Below are 27862 nucleotides of genomic sequence, written 5' to 3' on the forward strand. Positions count from 1 at the left end.
AAATAGCACGTTCACTTTTAAGTAAAAACACACGGAAAAAACGTTGAGAGCGAGTAGCTAAGTTGGTGACACATCAAATTGTCAGCTTGTCAATAAACAATCGTATATAGTTAGAATCGCGTGTTTCTGATTATACAAGATTAATTAACTGGAAAATCGTAAACTCGACACGAAATTCTGAAGCTCGCACTAAAATTTTCCGCTCCGAAGGAAGCAGAAATATTTATTAATGATTATGTTCACCGACGAGATTAACTTCACGAATGCAAGACAAGCGTGGTCTTTAAAGGTTAGATTGCGAGGAAATACGAAAGAAATGGCTCGATTTAAAAAATAATCTGATATAATTACCTGATCACTGTTTTTGTGTAAAGGAAAGCTCATTACGAATTTTATTGCCAAATAACTACTGCTTCCGTGACAGCAGACTTATCTCGGCAAACGTCCGATGTTACTCGTACACGAGATACGTACGCCACTGATTAATTAGCTGTCAATGATGTCAGCGCGGGAGCTACCTAATCCTCCTGATTAATCGTTCGTCCCAAATAATAAATTACCGGTCGTGATAATGAAAGCAATAATTAACCGCAATTTTTGTTAGGGGAAATGCGTGTACATTCTAAATCTGCCGGAATCTCGAAGATAGCGAACTCTTACCATAATTATCGCGAGCGAAAACGTGAAATACGGGTAATATCCTTCGTTCTATAAATCATTTTCAATTTCACTCGGGAACACGTGTCACAAAGTCTAGCAAACGGAGATACAGTTCTGAAAACCGTAAAGAAAGTTTCTAGACTGTATAAGTTACCGAAAGTGACAACATTGGTAACAAGAAGAAAACCGCACGAACGTAAAAAACCCAACGTAAACACTGCTCCGTTTAAATTACGTCGCCATCGTCTTGACCTTACCCTAAAACGGAGATACGTATTCAACACGCGAAACTGTAGGCTAATCGATATTTCGGAGTAATCTACGTCGTAACATTCGCGAGTGATCTCGCAACGGGACAAAAATAAAGAAAAACCCTAACGGAGACGGTGGTAGCAAAACTAACCTCTTATCTATCTACGTCCGATGAACAGAGATGGACAGAACTCTACAATTCGCTCTATAATTTCACGAGGTGAGTAATGGAATTAAATTACCCGTTTCACGAATATATCATTGTTACCTACTATCCAAACAGAATCGTTGTCCATCTCTGTAAATGAATGATTGTCGAGATCAGTCAACGACACCACACAACACTCTGCCACTATATGACACACGAATCGGAGTAACTGTCGAGATTCTCGATACTCTTTAAAGGCCACGATGTGTGACAACCTCGTCGGTGAACTTACGAGACGGTCGCGAATCAGAGCTCGTTACTAACGTTAATCGGAAGTACGACCCGGTGACCGCGTTCCGGACAGAAGTCGACGGGAAAACACTGTCGACGACGAAAGTATCGACGCAAGTCGCCCGCGGAGAAGAAACGAGCGATCAGGCGGAAGTCGCGCGCGAAACACACAGGCACGAACCGGCTGCGCGCCGAACTCGAACTGAACCAAAGACAGAGATGGCAGACACGCGGTACTCCTTCCTGGCTGCCTGCCGGGCTCCTCGTTTCCCCCACTCCTCGTGATTCCCCTCAGACCTGACCCCCTCCAACCAGGCACGGCTCAAGGTGCCGCCGATACCAAGCGCCACGGGCCACTTCGCTGATATAATCAATCGAATTATACAGGTAAACCCTCGTATAATATCGTGCTTCGGCTCCTGCAAAACCTCCTATAGCGCTGCACTAGGCTGAAGGCCCGTTTCAACGATGACGTAACGTTTGATGATGAAAAAACTTTTTAGGACAACGTTATTATTGTTCTTACCACTTTTAAGAATGAAGACAGTTTTCGTTTAAGGGGTTAGTCGCGGTCAGGAAGAGAAAAAACGACATTTCTTTGTGATTTTTTTTGTAGTTATTAAATAATACTTTGGATAAGTAACGATTAAGTATATTATAAAGCATGTTTTAAAGAACTAAAAAACATTTTTTGTTTTAAGAAACGTTTAATTTATATGGTCATAACAGCCGATGACGTAGACGATGGTTTAAAAACATAGGTTTGCGGTGAGCAAGATTTCTCTACACTGGTTTACCTGAAAACAAAACCAAAGGTAAATTTCGAAAATAGATTAGTCTAGCGGGTCCCTGAACGAAGGATTTTCAAAAAAATTAATTTAAAACAAGATGGCGTACATTTGAAGTTGATTTTCAATTTTTTCACTAAAATTAAGCGATTCAATACAGGATAAAAAAAAAAGTATACAAGAAAATAAAAAATCCTTCGATTAGGCACCCGTTAGTCTAATATATTTTCTAAATCTACCTTTAGTTTTGTTTTCAGGTGCACCAGTTTGAAGAAATTTTGCTCACCGCAAACCAAGCGGCCACCCACCCGCGCCATCGCCTGTTATCACGAAATGCATTAACCTTTTTTTAAAACAAAAATTCTTTTATAGTTCTTTAAGACATACTTTGTGATATATTTACATTTCATTAATAAAATTTATTATTTGATACCTTAAAAAAAAAAACATACAAGAAACTGTCCGTCTCCATTTTCCTGACTGCGATTAACCCCTTAACTTAACGTTACTTAATAGGGGAATCTGGTCCAGCTAATGTATTTTTCTAATGCATATAACTTCCAGATATAATTAATTTTTGTTATTGAAACTTTTTTTTTACATATAAAGGGATGTTCAAAGAAGAAAATTTGACAATGTAAATTTAATTTTTATGTATATATATAGATATAGTAGTCGCAAGGAAAGAATTCGGTCAAAACGGTGGGATACGTGGAGCCCTGTGAAAACATCTGATAGATAAAATCAGAAAATTTTTTTCTTTAGTAGGTACGTAAAATGCGTATGAGCCTCAATTTGCAAAAAAAAATTGTTAATTACAAAAATGGCGGCAAAAAACATGAAAATAAACAATACATGTTGGCCGTTATTTTGCAATAACTTTATGCTATAATAATAATTCATCAAGAGTCGAGGTTCATTAGTATATAAACTTAATTACCTTCAATTTAAGCGTTGGATCAAGTGAATCGGATAAAAATTTCGGTGAGCTATGCGTCCCACTGTTTTGACCGAATTCTTTCCTTGCGACTACTATATCTATATATATGTATACATTCAAATTAAATCTACATTGTCAAATTTTCTTCATTGAACGTTCCTTTGTATATAAAAAAAGTTTCAATAACAAAAATTAATTATATCTGGAAATTATATGCATTAGAAAAATACATTAGCTGGACCAGACTCCCCCCTTAAGGTAGCAAGTTATTTCGGTTTGATATCGTTTTTTACAAATCGATGCGGTGAATTTAAATCGAAATAGGCTCATATGAAAAAGTATTTGAGGTAGGGAATGTTTGATTTTGTAAAGGGTATATGGTAAACATGTTTTCTTTATTCTAAATGGAAGCTCTGAAGACACTTCAAAAGCATTAATTTTCTTAATGAAATCATATATATTTGTTTTATTTGATCATTCAGACTAGTCACAACAAAAAATATTTTCTTTCAGAATTTGAAAAATGACGGAATCGTTAGAACCATACATGCCTGCGAAAACTCTATAATTAATAATAAAGAGAATTGGATGAAAATAGCGAAGTCAGATTCATTAATGAAACAATAAAGAATACCTATACAAACATGCCAGTATCAATACAGTGATAAGTATAAAAATATTGTTACTCCATGAATACTATCACTTGAGTAGAATAACAATATTTTTTGTACAGTCTGATAATTTGATTAGTAATGTGTGAAAGCAGCGCTCGGTGGATAGATACGATGTGGTAAAGGGAAATATTGGAGCTAAAATTCAAAGCGGAGCAGGACCGTAAAACACATGTACGCGAGGCTGTGGGATTGCATCCACATCCTGTAACCCAGGCATAAAAACCTCGGGACAACGAAGAGGATGAGCTCGACTGGCATTACACAATCTGGTGTTCGCTAATCGGATTACGAGATAGTTAATTCGTAGCGGAATCGGAGCGTAACTGCTCCCTCTGAAAATCGATGTACTCAACCAGCAAGAACCTCGGCGTCTATATTATAAATTTGTAGTCGCTGCTTCGTTTATTCGCAATACGAATCGAGGAAGAAAAGCTGCTTTATTGCGAGGTAACAATTGCACGAGATTTTAAACTGTAAATTCAAAACAGTGTTTTTACTGAATGTTTCATAGGAATTATAATAAAAATTCATTTTATTATATATTTATCTATAAATCATACAATTTATATTTTCGTTTAATAATATATTTAAACATACATAACACTGCTTTCCCGAAAACAAGTGCTTATATTTATATTACCTACAACATATGTTCCTTTTATCTTCTTTTCTATGTATCTTGGAATTACAGGTCCTGAAATAAAATATATAAATCTATATTTATAAGCTATATTCTAATAGCAATTTCAATGGTATAACAAATAAAAAAGTAGATAAAAGGAAAATATATTCTTCTTTTATTATTCATCTCCCACACCTAAACTCTGAGTGGATCTGTAATATAGATTCTAAATATATACCCGTTGAGAATTTTTCGTTTTAATAAATGAAATTACATTTTTATTTCTATAATTGCATGTTGATACTGCAAATGGAAACTATGCGTGTTTCGAGGGTATTATCGATGCACGTCTTACGGGAAGATTTAATCGCTGCTTGACCCGAGCCGGATATTAATACTAAGCAAATCCCCTAATAGTAGCCTCGCTGAGAAATTATAGAAACATCTCTTGACATTTCCCTCGAGAGTTTTCAATTTCCGTTGCAATCCACGCGGCTAAAGGTCGTCCTGGTTTTCTTTCTATTTCTAAACCTATGTAAAATAAAATGACAGGGAAACTTTTCTGTTATAATTAAAAAGGATTATGGCGTTTACTTGGTCTGAAATAAATATCGAGTAAACTATACATAAAAATGTCCGACTCTGATTTACTAATTATGGAATTATAATTTTATACTTATAACCCTTATATTTTGTTCAGTGAAAATTCTAATAATTCGACTTTTATTATTACTATTAGTTTATGTTCGAAGGAGAACCTTAACGAGGTCAAACGATTTAAATATATTAGGAGTAACCTCGATTGGACTATTAATATAATCAGTATTATAATCAGTATAATCATCATCAAACCACAAATATTACATTGAATTTTATTTATCAGATATAATGTATTTCGCTAACAATAATTGCAAAAAATAAATCCAAGCTCAGTTTGTCGAAAAGCGTACGATTTTTAAAGAGAGCCCATTTAATGAAAGCATAATTACTTTTTCCTTATTTAGATGAGAATCTGAATACGACAATTATGCGTTACCCGTCCACGTTAAAAGTTAATACAATGGCTGATTTAAACAAAAGGCATTCTTTCCTTTAGAAAGCCCATTTCGGGTATGTTTCAATGCAGATAATGAAGAACACCACTTACTCTGCGTTGTTCTTTGACTTTAGCGAATTTAATTGAAACCCTGGGAGCCCCCCGAGGAATACAATGCTAAATGATAATTGAATTACCATACTTCAAACTAGTTTCGCTCCTAACCGAGATCTGTTATCTACGTCCGCTTATAACAGGAATCAGAATTTTCTAGAATTTTCACGAAAGAAAATAATTCTTATAAAATAAAATTAATCTTACTCTTTTGTCGCTACAAAGCATTTGCCAACTTAACTCTTTCCGATACAAGCGTGATTTTAGTTGATTATTCAAATGATCAGTTTCTCTATGAATTGTGTCTATGTTGTATCAAAAAAATCATTGGAATGATGGTCAAAATTACTTTTTGGAGGGCTAGAAACTTTAACGATACAATTAAAAGAAGTGATGGGAAACATATGATCTATTTGCAATTTTATGCAAAAAATTCATGATTTGTGTCGAGTAAATAAAAACTTGCATATCGTTTTACTCCTGAATATTTTACAAATGTGGGTCGCGATCTTCCTTGACAGACTATAGATAGAATCACCGAGATTCTGTGCATCTTCTCATGTAAAATTTCAAATCGAAGACAATCGAGTCGCGTCCCAGATATCTCTGGCGCCCGCGAAGAAAGTTCTGAAGCGTCATCGAGATATCCAGAGAATCGATGTCGCGACTCGTCATTTCGAACTTTCCACTTTTCGAGATGCAATCGCGCAGGATTACTCGACTTCCTCCAGCGCATCAGATTTTAATGAAAGCCAGTGAGAAGGCGAGTGCAGCCAATTTTCACTGTGGCCACATTATCGTCATGTTTGGACGTATTGTATTAAAGGAGGGTGATAAGAAATGCTCGTTTTTGGCATCGCCTGGAAATGAAAAATTCATGCAGGATCTTTTAGAGTGTCTCCCAAGGAACAAAAAATGCCCTTATCACTTTCCCGAGAAACGATGGGAAAGTTGTCAAAAATACGTTCAACGTACGAATGTGATGATAACGGAACTTACGTATATTTTACATTTCGTCGTCTTCTTCTATGGATATCGAACTGTCCTCGAATTATTTAACGACTTTTTATACGTCCTGCGATTACTTCGACAGATACACCGCGGAAACCACTAACGGTTGAACAAGCGAATCAGTCACGACTCATTTCGAAAAATCGTTACATCGTAGAAGTGATTAATGGACGCATCAAAAATCGTTTTAAGTATTTTGATGGAACCATCCAAAACACAACGTTACCTACTTTATTCCACGACTTTAAAATAGCTTGTGCCATTTTAAATGCAACATTTACATCGCCATATACATCTGCCCTTGATAATTTAATTACAAATAGAATTTTGCAATATTTGAGAGCACCACAATTAAAATCTTCTATCGGCGGGAAAGATGCAGGTCGTAATTTTGGTTTGACACAAAAAAAAATCAAAAGAAATTTTCATTTTCATACATTTTTCTTCTATGTGAACTAAGAAAACCCCGCAAAAATGGTGAAATGTGAAATTACTGCAAGTTTGAAAAAAAGAACGAGTTCTTTGGGTGAAAGAGATCACTTTAACTTGATAAAAAAGTTGTTTGAAATTTTTTTTGTATGAATTTTCTTAGTACGCATAGAAGAAAAATGTATGAAAATGAACATTTCTTTTGGTTTTTTTGTGTCAAACCAAAATTACGACCTGCATCTTTCCCGCCGATAGGAGGTTTTAATTGCGAGGTGCTCTACAAATGTGCGTCGCAGTCGACTCAATTTGAATATTTCTTGTTGAAAAAATTTGTACAAACTACTCAAATATGTATGAAAATAGAATAAAAAGTTCGATAGAATTTATTATTTTTTTCCATCCTAAACAAATTCACGAGAAACCTTTTTTTTAGGCCTCCTAATTCAGGATACCCCCTGAACACCCTCCTTTCGAGTTTCAAACAAATGCAAAACCAACAAAATGATGACTTAAGCTCCCCCCAATCTTGCATAAACTACGTCATACTTCGATATCGCTAAAATCTCTGACGTGGACTTTAAGGAATGATCGATTTTGTATGTCTCCCTGTTTCCTAGGATGCGGAGTCACTTGGGAGGCGGAGTGAAGGGGCGAGAGAGGACTCTGTTGAACGAAGGGTTCTGGAAGGAAGGTTGGCGAGCGACAACGTAACCGGTGCAAAGGCGATGCACCGCGGTTGCAGCAGCGACTGCACGAAGGAAAAATCGATGCATCGCCTGCGATTGTGGCCGAGTGCCGCCGAGTCGAAGTCGGCTCAGCTGAGCCGAAACCGAGGGACCAGAGCAAACCTGGAGGGTTCGAGCTCGCCATGGTGGCAGTTGGTACGACGATGTTGCGACGACTTGTGAAACAGCTGTGTAAATTATAGAAAATTACAGCCAAAATTCTAAAGCAGTTATACAAATCACGAAGTAACATCTAGAATTATAAAACTGTTGTACAAATAATAAAAAGTGACACCTAGATTTTTCTATTTTCATTCAAAAAAAAAGATTGTAATGATTATTGAACAATGCATTCATACACGGTCTGTCTAAAAAGAAACCGAGCTTTTGCTATAAAAAGAAAAAGGTACAAGTAAAGTTTTTACACGCACGTTTATTTACTCAATGCGTCAATACAGCGTGTAGACCGCGTAATTAACAGTTCGAAGGACCTTAGCAGCTCCTGTTTTAGTATCACGCTTAGTACGGCGGTTACAGTGGCCTGAATCTCCGAAATATTGCTATAATGTGTCCCTTTTATTGGAATTGACATTGTTACCTTGGATTGTCTCCCTGCGATTATTTTCTTTCCCCAAAATTGAAAATTCCAATGAAAGGGACACATTATAGCAACATTTCGGAGATTCAGGCCCCTGTAACCGCCGTACTAAACGGAGTACCAATACAGGAGCTGCTAAGGTCCTTCGAAATGTTAATTACGCGGTCTACACGCTGTATTGACGCAGAGGGAGATTATTTTGAGTAAATAAACGTGCGTGTAAAAACTTTACTTGTACTTTTTTCTTTTAATAGCAAAAGTTCGGTTTCTTTTTAGACAAACCGTGTATGTCGTGTACCAACCTACAACTAATCCCACCAATTAAAAAAATCTTCCTTTCATTCCGTCATGCTTCTTCCTTTTATTTAGCCAAGAAGTTGTTGCTCCGAATTCGAGGTAGCCGTTGACCCTAATCCAATCGTTGCTGGAGATGCGATTGGAGATTAGGGTGATCTTCAGCGGTTCTAGGGAGGACGGTCGAGCGAAAAGAAGCCGCAGCATTAACAACCGTGAGACTGGTTTCTCGAAACTCCACGGTCAGGTAGCGACCGCTGGATACACGAAAGACGCGATGGAAACCAAACGGATTGCCTGGACTAACCCGTCATTGAAACTGATCGTTCCACGCGGGAGGTAAAGGTCCTTGCGTCTTATTCATGAGCGACTACTTCTGGCCAATCATCCCACATCCTGAATGGGCCACCTGCAGCTGCCCGAGAACACGGGTGCATGATAAATCCCAGTCGTTCGACCTGGGTTCTTACCTAATCCTTTATTGAACGACAGTTGCAACGAATCGATTGTACTCGAAGCGAACCAGGAATGCTTAGGAATTTTCTTCAGTTTCGTTAGGACGAAGTTCTGAAAATGCAGAAGCAAAATCTAATTTGGTTAAGTCTGGCTTTTCTCTTTAGTTAAATACAATATCGAAAAGATATGTTACTTGTGATTTAATAAATTTTATTCGATTGAAACAGTGAAATATGTGGAGACATTTATTATATCAGTTGTTTATAGTGGGATTAATCACTTTATGAGATTATACGCGACTCAATGGAAGCTACTTCATTATAAGATTATGGAAGAACTTGGTTTGTTTTAGAAAATCTAGGAATTAAAATATGCGCATTTGAGTGCTTCGAATTATCTTTTATTGAGGAGAAATTAATATTGAAGAACTGTCTATCCATAGAGAATCTTTATCAATTATAGCATTGTGCATTTGTATACAGTGGGTGTAGAATGTATTCATACACCGATCAATTTCCCAAAAAACTTTTATATGAAATTGTACTTTCATAACTTCTTTTTTTATAATCAATGATATTTTACATATTCTCGGAAGTCTCTAAGATAGATATAGTCCAAACAACATTTACTAGTTAATATAATTTGTGAAGCTAACAAAAAAATGCGAAAAGTGGGTAAAAGTATAGAAGCAATAAGTATTTGTACGATTCTTATGACGAACCATTTACAGCAGAGTTTGTAGCGTAAACACATTAGTTTATTGCTCCGTGCGAATTATAAAACATCAAATTTCCAGTAAAGTACTTTTAAAACAGGTTCTAATACAGGAATGCTTAATTTAATGCTTAGAAGAGGTACAATAATTATAAAATCAAAAGGAAATCTCACGAAGAAAGTATTATATACTTGTAAAATAATGTAAATATCTTTTTTTTTTAATCGAGTTTTAAAAATTGAACAGTTGTGCGAATACTTATTGCTTCAACATTTCTATAGATTAATTGTTTTTTTCTTGTTAATTTCGCAACTTACATAAATAGCTATTTTTTTTGTAATCTGTCTATCCTAGAGATTTCCAAAAATATGTAGAATGGCATTGCTTATAAAACATAATTGAATAAATTACAATTTTACATAGTTTTTCTGGAAATTGATCGGTGTACGAATACTTTCTACACCCACTGTATATTTATTGGCAATATACTAAAGGGATTATTCACTTGTTTATGAAAACTAAAGTTTGTTTAAATATAAATAGACAAATTTCAAATTATGAATTAAAATTTTGTTTGAAGAATAAATAACATTTATATACATATAGAGAAAGATACGTTTAAAAATGAAGATATTAATATTAGATGGTATGTCTCATTTAATCAACTGCTTTGTTGCACTAGTGCCAAGATATTCGTAAACTTGCTACCAAGCTCTAGTTAAAATCTGATTTACAACTTGCTAGACCAAGAGAGACGTACCTTCTTATCTGCCTTCGTACGAGGAATTTGTCGACCAGACAATTCGATTCAACAATGAAATAGCACCGATACCGATAAGAAGATAAGACGAGATACACTGATAACGCTACCATCTCGCAACCATCTAAACGGCTAATTAACTTGTAGATCGCAATCACATCACTGCTAGAAAATCACTGTTAGAAAAATGTAGAATAACATTAATATTATTTTTTAACATTATTTGTAATTTGTAACATTAAATATTAATTATGAAGAAAAGTTTTCCAAAAAGGGATGTTACATTTTTAATAAACTACAGATAGTACAGAATCTAAAGCCTCTTTTAGAAAACCTAATTATAAAAGACACTCTCTTCACGTAAAAGACTCTTCACATAAAATGAAACAAGAAAAGTAAATCAATTTGTTTAATGCTTAAATAAAAATGTTCCAAAATAAATTAAAATTTAAGATGCATAATTTCTTAATAAAAGTAATATCGAAGAACTGTTATGGACACTTTGAATAATTTAAATTGCACGCTTAAAATGATGAAAATTTTAAACGGTAGAATAAAATGATTAAGTAAATAACGAATAGCCAGTGAAAAAGACACTTCCTTTTCGAAAGTGACGCTTCATCGAATAGAATTCTTCTCCGTGCAACAAAGGAAGCCACCGAAGCGAGAGGGCCCCGCAAATCGAAGTACGTCTCATAAAAAGATAGTGGTTGCACGAGGACACTAGAGTTTGAAGGTGCCCTAAAGTATTCTCATGGCGCTCGACCCAATTCCATTCTCCGTCTCGTGTAATTACTAACAAGTGAGTTAGATCCATTCCACTTTTTCAAACTCGAATGTTTCCGCTCTGGCTCGACAAGAAGAACTCGTGCCAGGGTGAAACTTGCATCGACTTTAAAAGAAAAACAAACCCCCACAAACAATTTATATGGTGAGTATCCTAAGACAAAAGCCAATAGGTATGATTCTAGAGACGCTCTATGCCATGAGAACAGTTATACTAGCCTAGAATACATTCTATACAATATATATTTATTATATATAATAGTGTGTCGTGATGATCTATTGACTATAGAAGCAGAATTCAATTTATAATTCATATACAACTGTAATCGTGCCGTTTATGGGGGCAGAATTTCAATCGCCATCTCGCGGTGAAAAGGACGAACTAAAATTTCGATGTTTGGTCAGCGCCTCTATCGGAAAAACGCCCAAGTTTGTCGTGGAATAGTTCTCATGGGGAACGCTAGATAGCGCTATTAAATAAAAAATGTATCTACCATACCAACAGTGCAGTATAATAGAAACAATACAAAGTTTTAATGTATAAATCAACGACTATGAATTTAATTATGAAGAATACAATGAAAAATTGCGAATGTATGCAAAGGTACGTAACAAATTTCAATAATTTTACGAATTTCAACTGGTTTCGCCATCTAGTGTTTGGGAGAAGGAACTATTTGACGACAAACTTGGACGTCTTTGCAACAGATGGCGCCATACCCATATGCAGAAATCAATTTTTATATTTTTTAAAACTAAGCATCAGCTAAGTTTCAGTGTATAAAACAACTATCATAAGTTAGATTATGAAGATTACTATGTACAATTGGGTACGTATGCAGAGAAAATGAAAAATATAAATGTCACGGAGAACCATTCTAGTGGTTCCATCTAGCGTTTGGGAGTAGGAATTATTTGACGACAAACTTGGGCGTTTTCCTAGCAGATGGCGCTGCCCAAAGATCGAAATTTTACGTTAGTTAACGACGCATATTGGACATATTGTTTTAATCTGATGCATTGAGCTCTATCCTAACTGGAGTGTGAACTCCTGTAGGAAGAAGTAGAGGCGACGGAGGTCCGAGAGAAATGCAAAATGGGTGGTTCCGGTATTATCCTATAGCAAATTTATTTGTAGAGGGGGAACAAACGTATGCCGTAACATAACCTACCCGAGCATCACTGAGCATTGTCGAGTGAGTTACTTTCAGGTTCTTTTCCGCATAAAATTGGATAAATACAATACAAATTGAATTGTGACAAATAATAAAATTTAGCTCTATACCAAATTGTATATATTTGTATGATCTAAATTATGGTACGTAAATTATGTATACTATTTCATTATTATGTCATTATTATTAATGTTTCTATCGTTTTATATATAAATAAAAAGGAAATAAAGTTCAAATCTGTACATAATTAATCTGTAAATAATTCCTAGTGCCGCGAAATTCAAACAAAGAGGAGTCTGTTCTCCCTCCACACATAAATTTGTTATAGGATAGTACCACCGGAACCACTCATCTTGCATCTCTCTCGGACCGGCTTCTCTCTCGCAGCTCACACTCCAGTTAGGATAGAGCTCAATGCTCTGATGGAAAAGCCGTGCACCAGAATACCTAAACACGACAATGCTTAGAAAGAACCTAACGAGATGCTAAACACGTTATTAAACACGTAGATTAATTAACAATTAATTCAACCATCTGCCTTCTTATCTCATATTCCATCAACCCTCTCCATCACGCGTACTTTGACGCTATCTCGTTAAATCGTTCGATAAAATGAACTCCTTGCTTCCTGTTATTCCGTCGCCAAAAAAGAAAGGAAGCAGAAGGCAGAAGGCCAAAAAAGGAGAATCGTTTGGTCGTTCAAAGACGGCATCGATACTCCCTGTGCTTTTCGTCTTGTCATCGCGGTATAAAGTACTGCCTGCAAAAAGGAACGTTGAATGGTCGACGCCAGCATAAGAACTGGATCTGACTGTATCTGCTCTCGTTACGAGACATCCAAAGAAACGAAACAGTTGCCAGCTGCAGGTGGGTTTGCCAGATGACTGAAACGGTGAATGAAGAAGCGAAAAGAAACGTTTCGAGTTTCGAGCAAGGACAAGGCAAATGCGAGCACGCCAACGGAATATCAATTTCGATTTCCTATCACCAAAAGTAGTCTATTTCTTTTCACATTATTCATGTCATTCTTTAGGTTATTACAATGATATAAGAGTGCTTCTGCTGCATCTGAAAGCTGTTATAATTACGTAACTCCGCAAACATACCAATTATCAAAAACAAATGCAAAAGATAATCAATGGTTCCGGCCGGGATCGAACTGGCGACCTTCTGCGTGTAAAGCAGACGTGATAACCGCTACACCACGGAACCACTTGGTCAACACATTTTTATAACAGTATTTTAGGACTAGTACCTTTAAGTAAAGTTAAATACTTTATATTATGCTACATATATTTCACATTATTAGTAATAATTTAACCAAAGACTATTGATTAAACGAACATGATCTGATTAACTTATTTAAGAAAGCTTTCGACTATTATTTCGTATGTTTCCGCGTTTTCATGTAGAATTTCATTTATATCCTCTGGTATCTTTATTATAGAATTGTAGATCGTGCCTTTGCCACGTGGTTTTGTTTGGATACACTACATCGTCTAGAAAACATACTACAAGAAAGCGTTACACACGAAAGCGAAGGTCAATGATAAACGACTTCCTTCTACATAGTAAATAAGCATTGAAATGCCAGCACTTAAATATTATATCCGCGCTTTAATTAGTAACTCATTAACGAGCAATTAGGTGCCAGCCAGTGCTTAATCACCCGTATGTTATAACAGTACTTTGTGTTATCACAATGGAATGTACTGTGATCGCATATGCAGCGATTCTGCGAAAACTATGGTCGCTAATAACGTTGCCAGACTACTCGCGTTGAATTTTTTCCTCAGATGGCAATTTACGCGATAGTGTAACGCAAACTATGCTTAAATTAAGGAAATTAAGGAAAATGAAATAAAAGTAAGTATATCAATGGATCTATTTACAAATGAATGCAACAGAGACATGGTTAATCAGAGATTTTTATTGTTGTATAAATGGTATAAAGTCGAATACAATTAACAAAATCATAGTCCGGATGATGGAGCAAATAGAACTGGATTAAACATAGTCTCTCTCCCTTTATTATATTAACGAAACCAAAAATTAAAATGCCTAGCCAGTATAGATATCTTCCTGACAAATGAATATGCTTTGAATATTATACAGACGCCACACTCCTATTTCATCCGGATTTTGTACTTAAAAATAAATACTATCATCTATTAAGAAAGAGGATATTTTTTTTTTACATTTGAAAAAGCACGATAACGACTAGTTGAAAATAAATGTTACGTCAAAAATATTTCGATCTCGCTAAACAAATTTTGTCGTGTTCCTTATTCAATAAAGTAGTAACTTCGTTACAACGGACAATTAAGTTTTGTACGATGTGCAAATATATAAATGCAATAATTGTTTCAATCATCGTGAAACACTTCGTTAAGTTTGATTTAAACAGTATATTACAGAATATTTTCTTATATGCTGTACGGATCTCTCGATAAGTATAAAGTACTAATAGCGTCGTGATTTCTCTTTTAATCTCTTCTTTATTTTCTTAAGCAAAATATATCATTCAAAACATTATCATATGAAATTTCTTGTGTTGATGAAACTGGAGGCTCGGCGTCTAAATGAGCCCCGTAAGTGTTGTTTTCCTGTACCTTTCAAGCATTTTTAAAACGTGCTGTTTAGAATTCTTAAGATTATTTTGTAACTTTATTTTTTTACATAAGCCTGCAGAATTCATCTCCTCGAAGGTCGGCCTGGAACAAAGAAAAAGATCACACTTCTGTAGAACAAATTAAAACGTCGCTTTCATTAACCCAGATAGCGTAATGCAACTATTATATATTATCTGGTATTTATTAGTTACAAAACTTTAAGCAATTATTAATGAAAGTTAATTGTTTATTGAGAATCTTACGTCAGCGTCGTATTTTGCGTGCTTATTTGTGCATGCGTGTAAAAGTATATACACACGCACACTTGTAAAGTATACACGCACGTATGTGATTCTTAAATGACTTAACCATAATGGAAAGTACCATTTTATGCGATGAATAATCATAAACAATGTCAATAACGAAATTATCAGTACCTTTACCGCATTACGATTTAATTGAAAAGCGTGTTCTCTCTGTTGAAGGAGTTTAGGGAATAATTTATGCAGATTATAAAATAAGGTAAAATCAATTGTAAATATATACAATATAATTTATAATTACAACTAATATTTACACAATATAAAACTCTTTGGTAGTCTTAGACTTTTTCTGTTAGAAAGAAACGTTTTCAATGCATAATTTTACCTAGTGAAATCCACAATGTCCTGATTAATAAATGTTCGAGCATGCACCAGTCTAACAAAATATGTAGCTAGCCTTGTATAAACGCAAATGAAAAATGAGTATTTTTGGCTAACCTATAATTGTGTTCGATACGTTATGTACCTGTATTCAATTAAATATATTAAATTATAATGTACTATTCACTCTTTAAATATCGTGTAATATCGTTGATCCCATTAGTGTATTATGATAAAGTAGGATAAGAAAATAGATTGATACACAAACAATAATATGATATTTGTTAATATTTTAATGCTGAGACTTGACTACTAACTTGACTATGTGTTAAATTGAAAATATGTGATAATAATACCAATGCTAATAAGTTACATTGAATATGAAATAAATATTGTAAGTTTATGTAAATTATTAGAAGTTTTATTTATGAATTACGTATACTAAAGACAATGTGGTTAACTAATGAAATGTTTATATTTTAATAAAAGATTATATTATTTTGAACACTCATGAAATTTTAGTTAAGCGTGAGCATGAAAATAGTGCTGTGATGGAGAAAAAAAACAAAGCCAAATAATTCTTTGTACTTGAAGCGCGAATTACATAAATCATCGCCGCCTATTTTAACGTTCGATAAGTTGAAAACGACTTACATAAATCGACTCATCAGAACTGTTCGGTCGCCCACTTAATATGGATAGAGATATCTTCTCTATGGAATAAGAAGATGCGTTGATAACACACACCCCGAATTTATTTATTATATTACATCTAACAATAATATTAATAAAAGGAATAGAATTTAAAATGATATCGACACAATATTTTTTTATAATAACTGTAGAAAATCAAAATGTTTTATAGCCACATTGTCTTCGTTATTTAAATCGCTAAAAAGAAAGTAATAACTTTTGGAAATAATAAAGTTAATAATTTATTCTAAAAAATGAAAGCTTGTCCGTAAATCATAACTGTGATTGAAAGTACCAAAACTAACTAAAACTAATCAACAGCACATTTGAATTTCATAATTACTTGTTAACGTTCATTTTTATTCTTGTTGTCATGTTTACATGCTATTTACATACCTGTTGATGGTGAAGATCCTCGGAAGTTCGAAAACCCAAGTTTTCTCTATGCCGAGATAAAGATGTGGACAGTTGTTGCCTTTTGCACTCTGAAGTAGCCATTTCCTATTAACAAATTAAACAGTTTACATTCATTATAACGATGAAACAGTTTCATATCAGCGAAACTCATAATATTTAGAAGGAAACTTACTTCGCCTTCGTTATTAAGAAGTATAGTTGTCATAGTATCTGCTGTAAACCACTTTTGACTCTTCATGACAATATTTGATGGTGGTTCATGTGTAGCACCGATATCCGAAGACCATACCATTACAGTAGCACCTGCTTCTATTTTTGCAGTACGATGGAATTTAAATACTGTTTCCAGAGACCCAGCTTTGCGAATAATTTGCCATCCACTGAGTCCTAATTCCTTATTGCCTTTATTAGTAAGTTTCACAAATCGTCCTTGAGGATCAGCTTCTGTAATCTCTATGTCACCTCTAGCTGTACCAGATACACTGTAATCAGTACTACTGCGTTCTTCACTTTCTTCTAACAAAGTGCGTTTTCGTTTTCCACCTCGTAAAGGAGTGTGTCTCGAAGGAGTACTTCTACCGGTAGACGTTGTTGTACTTGATTGTGTAGGCGTGATATTTAATCTGCGGATGAAAATCGTTAACAAAATGAATATTTGTTACACCAAATATATGTATATTATTGTATAGTATATTCTAGCATATGATACTATTTTACCTGGCTTCTTCAGATTCCAAGAGTTTACGATATGCGGCAATTTCTAAATCAAGGGCGACTTTGATGTCCATGAGATCTTGATATTCCTGTAGTTGTTGAGTCATCTCATCGCGCATACGCGATAATTCTGTTTCTAAGGATGCCAAACTTTCTGCATGACGAGCCTTCTCATTCTCGCGTAAGTTTTCTAAATCCCTATATGAAAATTGATATGGTAAGTTTGGTAATAAATGCAAAATATTATATGCTCAACAGATTTAATATAAATATTACAGCATTACCTGATTCGTGCATTGAGAGCGTTATTAGATGCTTCTAGTTCATTAATTTTTTGATTAAGTCCATCAATCCTTGTCCTTGTTTGTCTCAACTCTTCGACGGCTATACTGGCAGCCCCGCTATTACGTTGAGCGTGAGCTGCCAAGTTTTTAATCTTTGATTCATACAATAACTCAATTTCTTCTCTGTTAGCTCGCATCTGTCCTTCGTATTGATCTCGTAATTCTTGTAAAGATTGTTGCAACTTTGCTTCATATTGTTCAGCAAGACGACCATCTATCTCTGAGATTTCGATCTGTCTTTTTGTTCTTGTTTCTGTCAATTCTTGTTGATAAACTTGATCCTTGAAACTAATGTCTTCTTTCAGACTCTGAATGCTGTTTTCAAGGACAACGCGTTGCAAAGTTTCGTCTGCAAGATGCTTACGAGTATCATCCAACAAAGCTTTTAGTTTGTCTACTTCTTGCTCCAATTCCCGTTCTCTATCAATCAGTTTTTTACGTTCTGCTTGGGATTGATTGTATTGCGATTGTAGGTCGTTGCAGCGAGTTTCGTATAGCAACACACTTCTTTCAGCAACTTGCAAGTCCATTAGCTTCTTGTCTAACCTGAAAAAAATCATTCACCTTAATAATTGAAATGAATTAATTTCATCTGTGAGATGAACTTATAAGTAAGTAAAATCTTTATAGTTGTCCTTACTAAGAGAATCAAAAATGTATACATGTAGTTACGACATAAGATATCATGATCGAACAAATACTACAAAATTAACATTTTAATTACTAAATATTTTATTTAAATATAAGATCAAGAATATTATCAGTCATTTGTATTATGTATATCATAGATAAATGCTGTAAAGTATTAGAATATTGTCATGAAGGCGCATATTTTCGAAACATTAATTAAAAAAATTGTCAACAAATGTAGTTTATTCAGCTGTGCCTTTAATTTTAGAATTACCGATGAACATAAACCGTCCAAGTATTTTATGTAATTTTCGGAGAAGTGAACATTTGTAAATGCCCTAAAATGTATATAAAAGGAATACTTGAACAAAATCTCGATCATTTACGAGATTCCAACAGCCGTGAGGAAGAGGTGAGCTCGCGTGTTTCTATTTCAAGCAACGACCCACATCGAGAATTTTATTTTCTACCGTACTGTCTTGAGCGGCCTTAAAATTCCGTTACTTTAATATTCCGTAAATCGATAATTTATCAATGATATCTGTTAATGTTGTTCGAACGAAACGCTATCTTCTGGTCGCAAAAGAATCGTATACTTTGAAAAACCAATAAACTTAAAATTAATCCTATGGATCCTCCAGAGCAAATACAACATTTTCGTTATTTAATTTTAAAATTAAAAAAAAAAAACTAATTTATTTGTGTTTTTTAAACAAATATTCCAACCGACATTGCAGAAAGTATAGCGTGAAAATTCAAACATTAATAATCAAACTTTCGTACAAGTTTGGTATGCGCATACTAAACAAAAATGCACAAGTTGGATATCAATTTGACGTATGACGAAATTCTCTCTCGAGAAATCTCGAGTTTATATTTTCATGCGAGGACAAGCGTGTTAACGCCGCTCCTTTTACGAGAAACGTCCTTTTTTAATCGTTATAAAAGCAAGGTTGCCATTCGAGTCATTCCATGCAACGCTATCGAGCTGATAACCGAACTACTTTACGAAATTATAATTATCACAAGTTCAAAGGAGAGACGAAATGATTAAAGAAAAAAAGGTAAAAATATTGAGCGTGTCATTTCGAACTTTAGATAGTTGAATCCGCGGGTTTTAGTGAGATGTCGACTTCGTGAAACAAAAAAAGAAGATAAGCGGGAGGTCCCCCTGTTTATAGAACCTACAGCGGCTTCACTGAAAATGCTATGGCTGCGCCTTTCACTCAAAACAACATAACTTTTATGTACTTTTCTATGTAATCGTACATACATATAAGTTCTTTTGTGTAAATTTGTTTATAATTCTGGGTTTGCTTAATCGTACCGAAGCCTAAACACATATTTTCTCAAGTTTTAGTCAGTCGTGTGTCTAAATGTTTCGCCAGAACTCGAAGAGCTTGAGAAAAGCTCAAGGCATTTTGATAAAATTCTATACAAGTCCAAACATAGTTTCAACTCAGATTATTTAAAAATATCACTAAAACGTGAGCAATGCCGCGGTCAAAGCTAATTCGAATACATGTATGTTTAATTAAAAATATTTATATGAAAATAATTGAATGTCTGCATTCACCATTACGCGTTTTCATGAATTTCTTCCGTTTCATTGATCCTAGTAGTTCCAGTTTGTTTAAGGATTTTACCCGTATTTTTATCGATTGCTCAACGCTCGCTAAAAGGAGGTCAATGTTTTCAGTCGAGGTTATACTTGCGGTGGAAAATGACATCACCGTCGTCGCATAGTAAGCGTGACGCAATCGGTCGTAGTAACGTCACGTTTCAACTTAGGCACACCCGAATATTCAAAAATTTGGTGGTAGATCTCTGTTGTGTGATATCCCTCCCGGCCATAACGAGTCCTCCACTTGCGCGACTAATTTATTCCAAAGCTTTCAATACAAGTCCAACATACAAAAATCCGATAAAGATTTTCTATAGAATTTTATTTAAGTAAACAAAACTTGAGGAAGAGAAAATGTCACGCTAACACCTGTCCATAAATATAAAACAAGATACAAGGGCACAACCATATATTAATAAATCCAACTTTACTGTACTTTATATTTTTACTAACATTTGAACAATATCTTTTTAATGAAATTGTTAATTTTTATTAATAGTACAGCTTTTATTTTTAAGTTAATATTACTAGTTATACTACATGAAATTTGCATGAAATGTATTTTCTGTATGTGTGTAATGTGCATTATAAATGAAATGTATTTTCTGTATGTATTTTCTATATGTGTGTAATGTACAGTATAAACGAAATGTATTTTCTGTATGTGTGTAATGTGCATTATAAATGAAATATATTTTCTGTATGTGTGTAATGTGCATTATAAATGAAATGTATCTACTTTCTGTAGAAATTTTTATAACTATATTAAAACAGAATACAAATAAATGGAATTAGCATGATGGTATGACAAACTCATCTAGATAAAACATACACTGTGATTCTATGAATGAATCCTCCCACTACTAGTGTGCCTGTGTCAGTATCTTTCACATATGACATTTCTCAAAAGTATAATAAGTTCCTTTGAATTGTATCTTTGTTTGTGATTCTGATTTTACTGAATTAGAAGTCAACGTTATTTAAAGACCATGTATACATTTTTTAAATTAAACTACAAAGTGTTATAATTATGAAAAACTTGATATGCTTTAACATATTATATTATATATAATATTTAATATATCAATGTATTAATATATCAAAGCATACTTAATGATTAAAACTAGTAGCAAATGTAAATAAACAATAATTTTATATTCAGAATCATTAGGGTGATTATGCAGTAAAGATTATGTGCACTTCATTAGGCATGTATGCACAGAATTGTATCAAACCATAATAACATTCCTAAGGTGTAAATATAGTGATGTTGTAATCATAAGAATCTAAGCAAGCATAGAATGTATAACTGTTCAAACATGCAAAATTGATTACATTACCCCCACTTATCTTATTGTTAAACTTCTTATTTATAACAGAAAAAGTACTAAATCTATATCCTCCCAAATTTGTTACTTTGTAGCATTAGCATGGAAATTTATAGGTACTATAAACTACATTCTGTAGAATATGCACACAAAACTGTACAAGTATAAAATTGTATGATAACTTATATACCAACAACTAAAACAAAACGTTTAAACAAATGAATAAAACGTAAACGGCGTAACAGTCTCGGCCCTATCCCTTCGACTTCGAGCCTGCATCGATTAAATATGTCGTAAGACACATTATAATTGTACAAATATACAAGACGAAAAATATTTACTTGGACTTGAGTTCTTCGTTGCTGTCCCATAGCCGCTTGGTATCAATCTCGAGTTTCGCTCGTTCTCTCGCGGTGTCATCCAGTAATTTCCTTGCATCGGACAATTCATGTTCGTACATCGACTTTATGTTGGATACTTCGCGTGTGATAGTCTCCTGGCTCGTCTGAACCTCCCGCGAAAGTCGGGAATTCTCCGATTCCAAATGACGTACTTTGTCGATGTAACAAGCCAACCGGTCATTTAGATTCTGTAAATCCTGCTTCTCTTGGAGACGAGAATAACGAGTCGGACTCAAAGGACTTCCTGGCCGTTGACCGATCGGCGTTGACGTGAATTGCGGTGATTGCACGCCGCTACTCGAACTGGTCACCGATGCGACCTTCTTACTCGCTTTCGTTGACATTTTTACGCGATATTTAATCCCTTTTATTGCACTATCACACGCCTCCGCACTATCGAATCATCAACTTGGTGCACAATAACACCGTGTCCGTGAGAGACGCTCTTTGCGGTTAAAAAACTACCGAAGCCCAAATTCCTCTTACCCTCGGTCAACGGAAGAACTGTTTGCGATGACGCCAACGTTAACGAAGCAACCTTCTTACGTGCATCTTTATATCGCGTTACTAAACGCCAGAGGACGCTCTGATAGGTTGTGTTTGACTACACACGCTATCTCTCGACCAATCCCTGATCACTTCCTCATAAACGGGAACCAATAGAAAAACGTTTACACGTTAAACTTGAAGGTAGCTTTCACTGGAACTTAGAATAGAGTCTCCGAAATCCGCGATTTCTTCTTACTTTAAATTTCAATTCGTGTAAATTGAAACATAAATTATTAAATGGTCTTTTCAGTATACGATAAACATTCGCATAGGGTGCACAACATTAACTAGAATGTTGTAGGTATATTCTCGCGGAATATTGACATGTATCGAAAAAATGTTCAAACAACTGCAATAACCTTTTCGATGATCGTTTTATGCAATTTTTTAAATACATCATGATAACATTTAGACAAGATTGGAGGAATATTACAAACTATATTTTATATATTTATGCAATATTTGTCCAATAAAACCCTACAAAATTTCATTTAAAGTATCCAAAGATTTTTATATTTTTTAGATAGGACTAAAGTTTAAAGGAATCTATATTTTGATTCTATAATATCGATAAACTGTCAACAAATGTTATCTAATGATGACTTTCCTTTTATATCTATATAGAGCTTTCAGAATCTAAAAAGAAAGAATGTAATTCAAATCAATGATTACATATGTCCTTGGCCAACTTGTTTATTTTTTCGTTTCAAGACAACTTCAAAATACGTTGTAAGAAATTCAGTTTAACGTTTAAAGTTCTCAGGTATCCACTAGAGGGCAGTGCATTAGAGATTTTTGAAATATCTGTAGTACTGTAAACGTTGGTGTCCGTGAGAAACTGAGAAGTGAACTCATACAAAATAATTAATTTCTTACAAATCACAAATGTTTTTCGTAAATTAATCATCCAGGAAGGTTCACTACACATCAAAGGATTATGTGCACTTTAAGAAAGTGCTGGTGCATTAAGGATTGGTGATTAGATTGTTTGTAAATAATAATAATACAAGTAATTACCATGAAATCTTGACATATTTTTATGGAATAGTTTTCATTTTGTCTGAGACGACTCTCTTGTTGTTGTTGAAAACGAGCGTAGAAATAATCGATAAATAAGAAGGTGAACATGTGCGATCTCATAGATTTAAATAGCCCTGACACAAAGGGCTTGTTGAGCACTCAACTTGCATCACCTTTAATACCAGTTCCTAAAGATACAGCATACGATAATTATAATGATCATGCCAATGAAACAAGGTCTTTAGCAACAGAAAAACGTAATAGCTTAGAAAATAACCCTTTTGACATGGTACTACACAAAACTACAGAATACATTCAGAAAAAACATGATCCTTTTGAGGTGACTTTGGAAAAAGCACTAAGATCAAAACGTAAAAAAAATTCTTCTGTTGATTTTACAGACAGTCTTAAACAAAAAAGATATTCTCAAAAGTTGAAAATGAACAGGACATTAGATGAATCTTTAATTAATAGGAAACTAAATCAGAAAACTATATCTACTAATAAAATAGTTAATGAAAACATAGTATCTGATTCGAATAAAACTAATATGTTAAATGATGAGAATACTAACAATCCATCTACTATCGATGTTCAAGATGCTAATTTGTCCATTTTGAATCAGTCTATAATGAATGATACATTACTTGAACCATTCAAAGAATTGAATAAAGAGGAAACAAACTCTACTTTACAAAGTAAGACATTAATATGTATGGAATTAGATAAAGTTAATATTAATAAAAAGCCAACTTCTCCCACATTTTTGAGAGTACCAAAACTTCTTCGATCTCATTCACAAGGAGAAGAAGTATCTCCGAAAAGATCATACTTAAAACATTTATCACTAATAGAATCTTTACGTACAAATTCTGAAAGTGGTAGTAGTATACATTCAACTGACTTCATGAATGAAGGATTTTTAAATAGTCGCTCTGACAGAGGTTCTGTATTGTCAAGCATATCAAATATTTCTTCAATGAATAGATTAAGCTCTGTTTCTTCTACAAGTTATTTATCAACTATGTTATCAGATGGCACTATTAATAGAACATTCCTAGAAAGTTGTTCATCAGAAAAATCAGATAATATGAAATTAACTGAACAAACCGATTTTGATAAAGAAATAAACTTGGTTTCATCGATATCAATGTGCTCAATAACAAATGCTTCAAACAAAGCTCATTCTTCAATGTCTGATTTAACAGACCAATTTAATAAACTAAAGGCTAAAACTTTAGAACTTCGTGTTCTTGAAAATTCTCCAAATGAAAAAAATGAAATCGCATCTATCTCTTCCAACAATGTCAAAGAATGTATGGCTGTAATGGAAAAAAATGAGGAATGTAATACGAATAATAAACTCATAGATGTTGATATATTTACGCCAGATATGAGCTCTAGTAAAGAGCAATCCAAAAGTTCTATTTCAGATGTTTCATCAGATTCAGTATTTTCTGTAAGTTTTGTTTTTTATATGACTTGAAAAATTAGTAAAAAAGCATTACATTTTAAATGAATGTATTTATGCTCATTTTTCAGGAAGAAAATAAAATGAATAAGTCAATACTTCACGAAGCAAAACTCCTTGCAAAAACTTTTGAAGATTTGGCTGTAAAAACAAGTTCTGGATGTAAGTTTTTCTTACACATAATTAATTTTTTTTAAAGATATAGTAGGCTCACAATATTAATATTTTTCATTTGTTACAATCTCACATTGTTTTCCTGTTAATACTTCTTAAATGTTTAACGTTTTTTAGTATGAATATTATCTAACAAAGTTATTGATCTAAGATTTCTAATTAGAAAGAATACAAATATTACACTAGAATTATAAAAGACAAAACTACTAATAGCAAGATATATATAATATCTATTTTATTATTTAGCAAGCATTGATGATCTTATTACAAATAATTCATCATGGACTTTAGAATTATTACCAGCATTTGATGACGAAGTAGATAATTTAATTGAATTACCCACATCTCCTAATATAAATACTATAAATTCAGCAAATGAAAAAGTTGTGGAATGTTCATATAATACTGATTCATGTTCAAATAAAAGAGAAACAAATATGAAAGATTTAGAAATGGAACTTATTGAACCAATATCAGTAGAAAAACGTGTTGCAACTGCAACACTTTTATTGGATCTAAAAAAACTTATTACAACAGAGAACAATATGGAAGCAAATAAACTACTAGATAATTTAGAAACAGTTTTAGGTATTAATTGGAAGAATAATACCGAATTACTGACTACTTATCTTAATTCAACCAATGATTTATCAAAAAGTCCACAAAAATCAAACAGTTGTTTAGAAATAAAAAACGTAACAGAAAATAATATGGAACAGAGTCAGGAGGATAATTTAAATAGTAGTTTGTCAAACGATGTGAAAGGATCAGTAATTTGTGCAGATATGAATTTGAATGATTCAAATATGAGTAAATATTCTGTTGATAATCAAAAGAATGTAAAAGAAATAAATGATAATGAAAATGAGCTAGATACTCAAAATATATGTAAAAAAGACTCTTCTTGCAGAACAGATAATAATAATTCTTTTGAGAACGAAAAAATTGTTATGGAACTTCTTACAAACCTAGGAAAACTATTAACTGGACAGACGAAAGAACATTCAAGTTTGAATTTACTTAAAAATTTAGGAAAAGTATTAAATTGTGCTTCCAATACCTGTGATACGAATGAAAATATAAAAAATGATAGTAATGAAATAAAAATCCAACATACTTCAAAGAAATCTAAAATAAAGGTCGAAAATAAATCGCGTACTTCAATTTTATCTAAATCAGACAACAGATTAAGTTTAGATTTAGAATCAAAAGTAAGCAAATTATTAAAGGAAATCCATTAAATCTGTTAAGTATAATTTTATTAATACACTCAATCGAATCATTTTGTAGAAACAACCAGTTAGTAAGAATTTTATTAGAAGAAGTATATCAATATCTCAAACACCGCCAACTAAAAATTTACCTCGTCCGTTAATGTCTAAGGGCAAAAATGCATCGCAACTGAAGCAAGTTACAAAACGTTTTCCTAGCGATCCTGGCTTTATTAGTTCAACATCAAGTACAACAGTTATTACACATAACAACAAGGAAGACGTAGAAAAAGGTAATCTTTCGCTCGTTTAGTATCGACAAATCGTAACACGGATATAATTAATCTATGCTTATTTCTAAATATAGGATCAGTAACGGTTCCAATATTAGATTTACAGAAAGAAAAAACTACGATGATCAGTTCCGTTAAAACTAAATTGAAAAAAAAAATTGGTGGGGATATTTCACAGAAAAAGGGTCCACTGAAAGCTGTTCTGCCCATAGGCAGTATGCACAAGAGAGGTACAATTAAACGAAGAAATGTAACATTAATTATATTGTTTAAATATCATTTATCGAATGTTTTACTCTTTATGTTGTAGAAAGTATTAGTAAGAAAGTAAGTCCAATCACGGACGCGGCAACGCCACCTAAATTCCATAAAATTATTAGTAGTACGCCTAATTCAATACATAGTACCGCAGAAAACAAATGCACTACAAAAAGATATTCACGGTCTTCAAAACCAGTGGCTTCCTCCACTCCGGATGCTCAGAATTCTAAAACTTGTAAAGTACAATCGCAAATAACTAACGGTTTAAAGAAGCGAAACTTTTCTTGCGATATCTCTCCAGTAACTACGCGTGTAAATCTTAATGATAGTAATGGAACAAATAATAGTTCTAAAAGGTAAGGTGCAATATTATATTTGCAAACAAAAAGACGATTGTAACAAATGAGTTTAATTTGTGCTTCAGAGTTAGTAAACTACCGTCCCCGAAGAGAACAACACCTAAACGTTGTCCAGTGAATTCTAGCATTCCAAAATCTCAGACTCCGCCCGTGAGTAAGAGATTGAATTCTTCGTTTGATGTTAATCAGTACGAACGTTTGTGCAAATCTCCACAGCGTTTGTCGCATAAACGATCGATTTCTCAAAAGAATTCACCAATTTCCATGAGAAATACTAATGGTAGTACACAATGTAGTCCTCTAAGAGACAGTAATAAAATTATTCACAAAGTGAAACCGATCAATCTGGTATATATTAAATCGCATTTTATTAATAAAATGCAAATTTGAATAAAACGGTTAATTAAAATTTTTTTTTTAACAGATCTCGAAACTCCGACGGCACAGCATTGGTACCAATGTAATGGAAAAAGAAAACAATTATATTTAATCTACAAAAGAAATTAATTTATAATCGATTATGGTTGTGCTATTAAACAAACGTGAGATTCTTTACAGTTTGCGTATTTTTTTACTATTACGTTTTTTATACTTATGTATTTCGCAATAAAATAATCCGTTTGAAATTTTGGGTGGCAGTATA

General features: G+C 33.6%; 3 protein-coding genes, 1 long non-coding RNA gene and 1 other non-coding gene across 18 annotated transcripts in view; 2 read left to right on the top strand and 3 right to left on the bottom strand.

The window, feature by feature from the left end:
- Nucleotides 1–1775, bottom strand: part of LOC128888529 (uncharacterized) — a 382487-nt gene extending 380712 nt beyond the window's left edge. For 5 of the 12 annotated variants that reach the window (XR_008460283.1, XM_054145469.1, XM_054145471.1 and 2 more), the window contains exon 1: nucleotides 1353–1769. The gene's annotated coding sequence lies outside the window, so the exon portion shown is untranslated. Of the gene's footprint in view, nucleotides 1–1352 lie in introns of all 12 variants that reach the window. The other 7 variants (XM_054145473.1, XM_054145474.1, XM_054145470.1 and 4 more) reach the window with 4 other exon arrangements.
- An 11838-nt stretch (nucleotides 1776–13613) lies between these two features.
- On the bottom strand, nucleotides 13614–13686 carry Trnav-uac (transfer RNA valine (anticodon UAC)). The gene has a single exon. It is a non-coding gene; the product is annotated as a tRNA-Val (tRNA).
- Nucleotides 13687–13899: 213 nt separating this feature from the next.
- LOC128888676 (uncharacterized) lies at nucleotides 13900–16237 on the top strand. Its single transcript, XR_008460307.1, has 2 exons — nucleotides 13900–14340; nucleotides 15159–16237. It is a non-coding gene; the product is annotated as an uncharacterized LOC128888676 (long non-coding RNA).
- On the bottom strand, nucleotides 14385–22419 carry LOC128888559 (lamin-C-like). 2 transcript variants are annotated; one of them, XM_054145528.1, is made up of 7 exons: nucleotides 21822–22419; nucleotides 17839–18444; nucleotides 17558–17752; nucleotides 17013–17463; nucleotides 16820–16924; nucleotides 16385–16443; nucleotides 14385–15188 (listed from the first exon to the last, which is right to left on the bottom strand). In XM_054145528.1, exons 1-6 carry the CDS (start codon nucleotides 22223–22225, stop codon nucleotides 16420–16422), a joined length of 1785 nt encoding a protein of 594 aa, XP_054001503.1. In that variant the 5' UTR covers nucleotides 22226–22419; the 3' UTR covers nucleotides 14385–15188; nucleotides 16385–16419. The 2 variants fall into 2 exon arrangements, with proteins under 2 accessions (XP_054001503.1, XP_054001502.1); XM_054145527.1 differs by lacking the exon at nucleotides 16385–16443 and having other exon boundaries at nucleotides 21822–22418.
- Nucleotides 22420–23224: 805 nt separating this feature from the next.
- LOC128888521 (protein PF3D7_1417600-like) lies at nucleotides 23225–27848 on the top strand. Of its 2 annotated transcripts, none has more exons than XM_054145439.1 (8): nucleotides 23225–24909; nucleotides 24993–25083; nucleotides 25342–26306; nucleotides 26386–26599; nucleotides 26698–26829; nucleotides 26910–27216; nucleotides 27285–27567; nucleotides 27644–27848. In XM_054145439.1, exons 1-8 carry the CDS (start codon nucleotides 23557–23559, stop codon nucleotides 27707–27709), a joined length of 3411 nt encoding a protein of 1136 aa, XP_054001414.1. In that variant the 5' UTR covers nucleotides 23225–23556; the 3' UTR covers nucleotides 27710–27848. The 2 variants fall into 2 exon arrangements, with proteins under 2 accessions (XP_054001414.1, XP_054001413.1); XM_054145438.1 differs by having other exon boundaries at nucleotides 23226–24909; nucleotides 26674–26829.
- The last annotated feature ends 14 nt before the right edge of the window (nucleotides 27849–27862 follow it).

This window comes from Hylaeus anthracinus, unplaced genomic scaffold, assembly GCF_026225885.1.
Source record: "Hylaeus anthracinus isolate JK02 unplaced genomic scaffold, UHH_iyHylAnth1.0_haploid 11994, whole genome shotgun sequence".
In the NCBI taxonomy this organism is placed as follows: domain Eukaryota; kingdom Metazoa; phylum Arthropoda; class Insecta; order Hymenoptera; family Colletidae; genus Hylaeus; species Hylaeus anthracinus.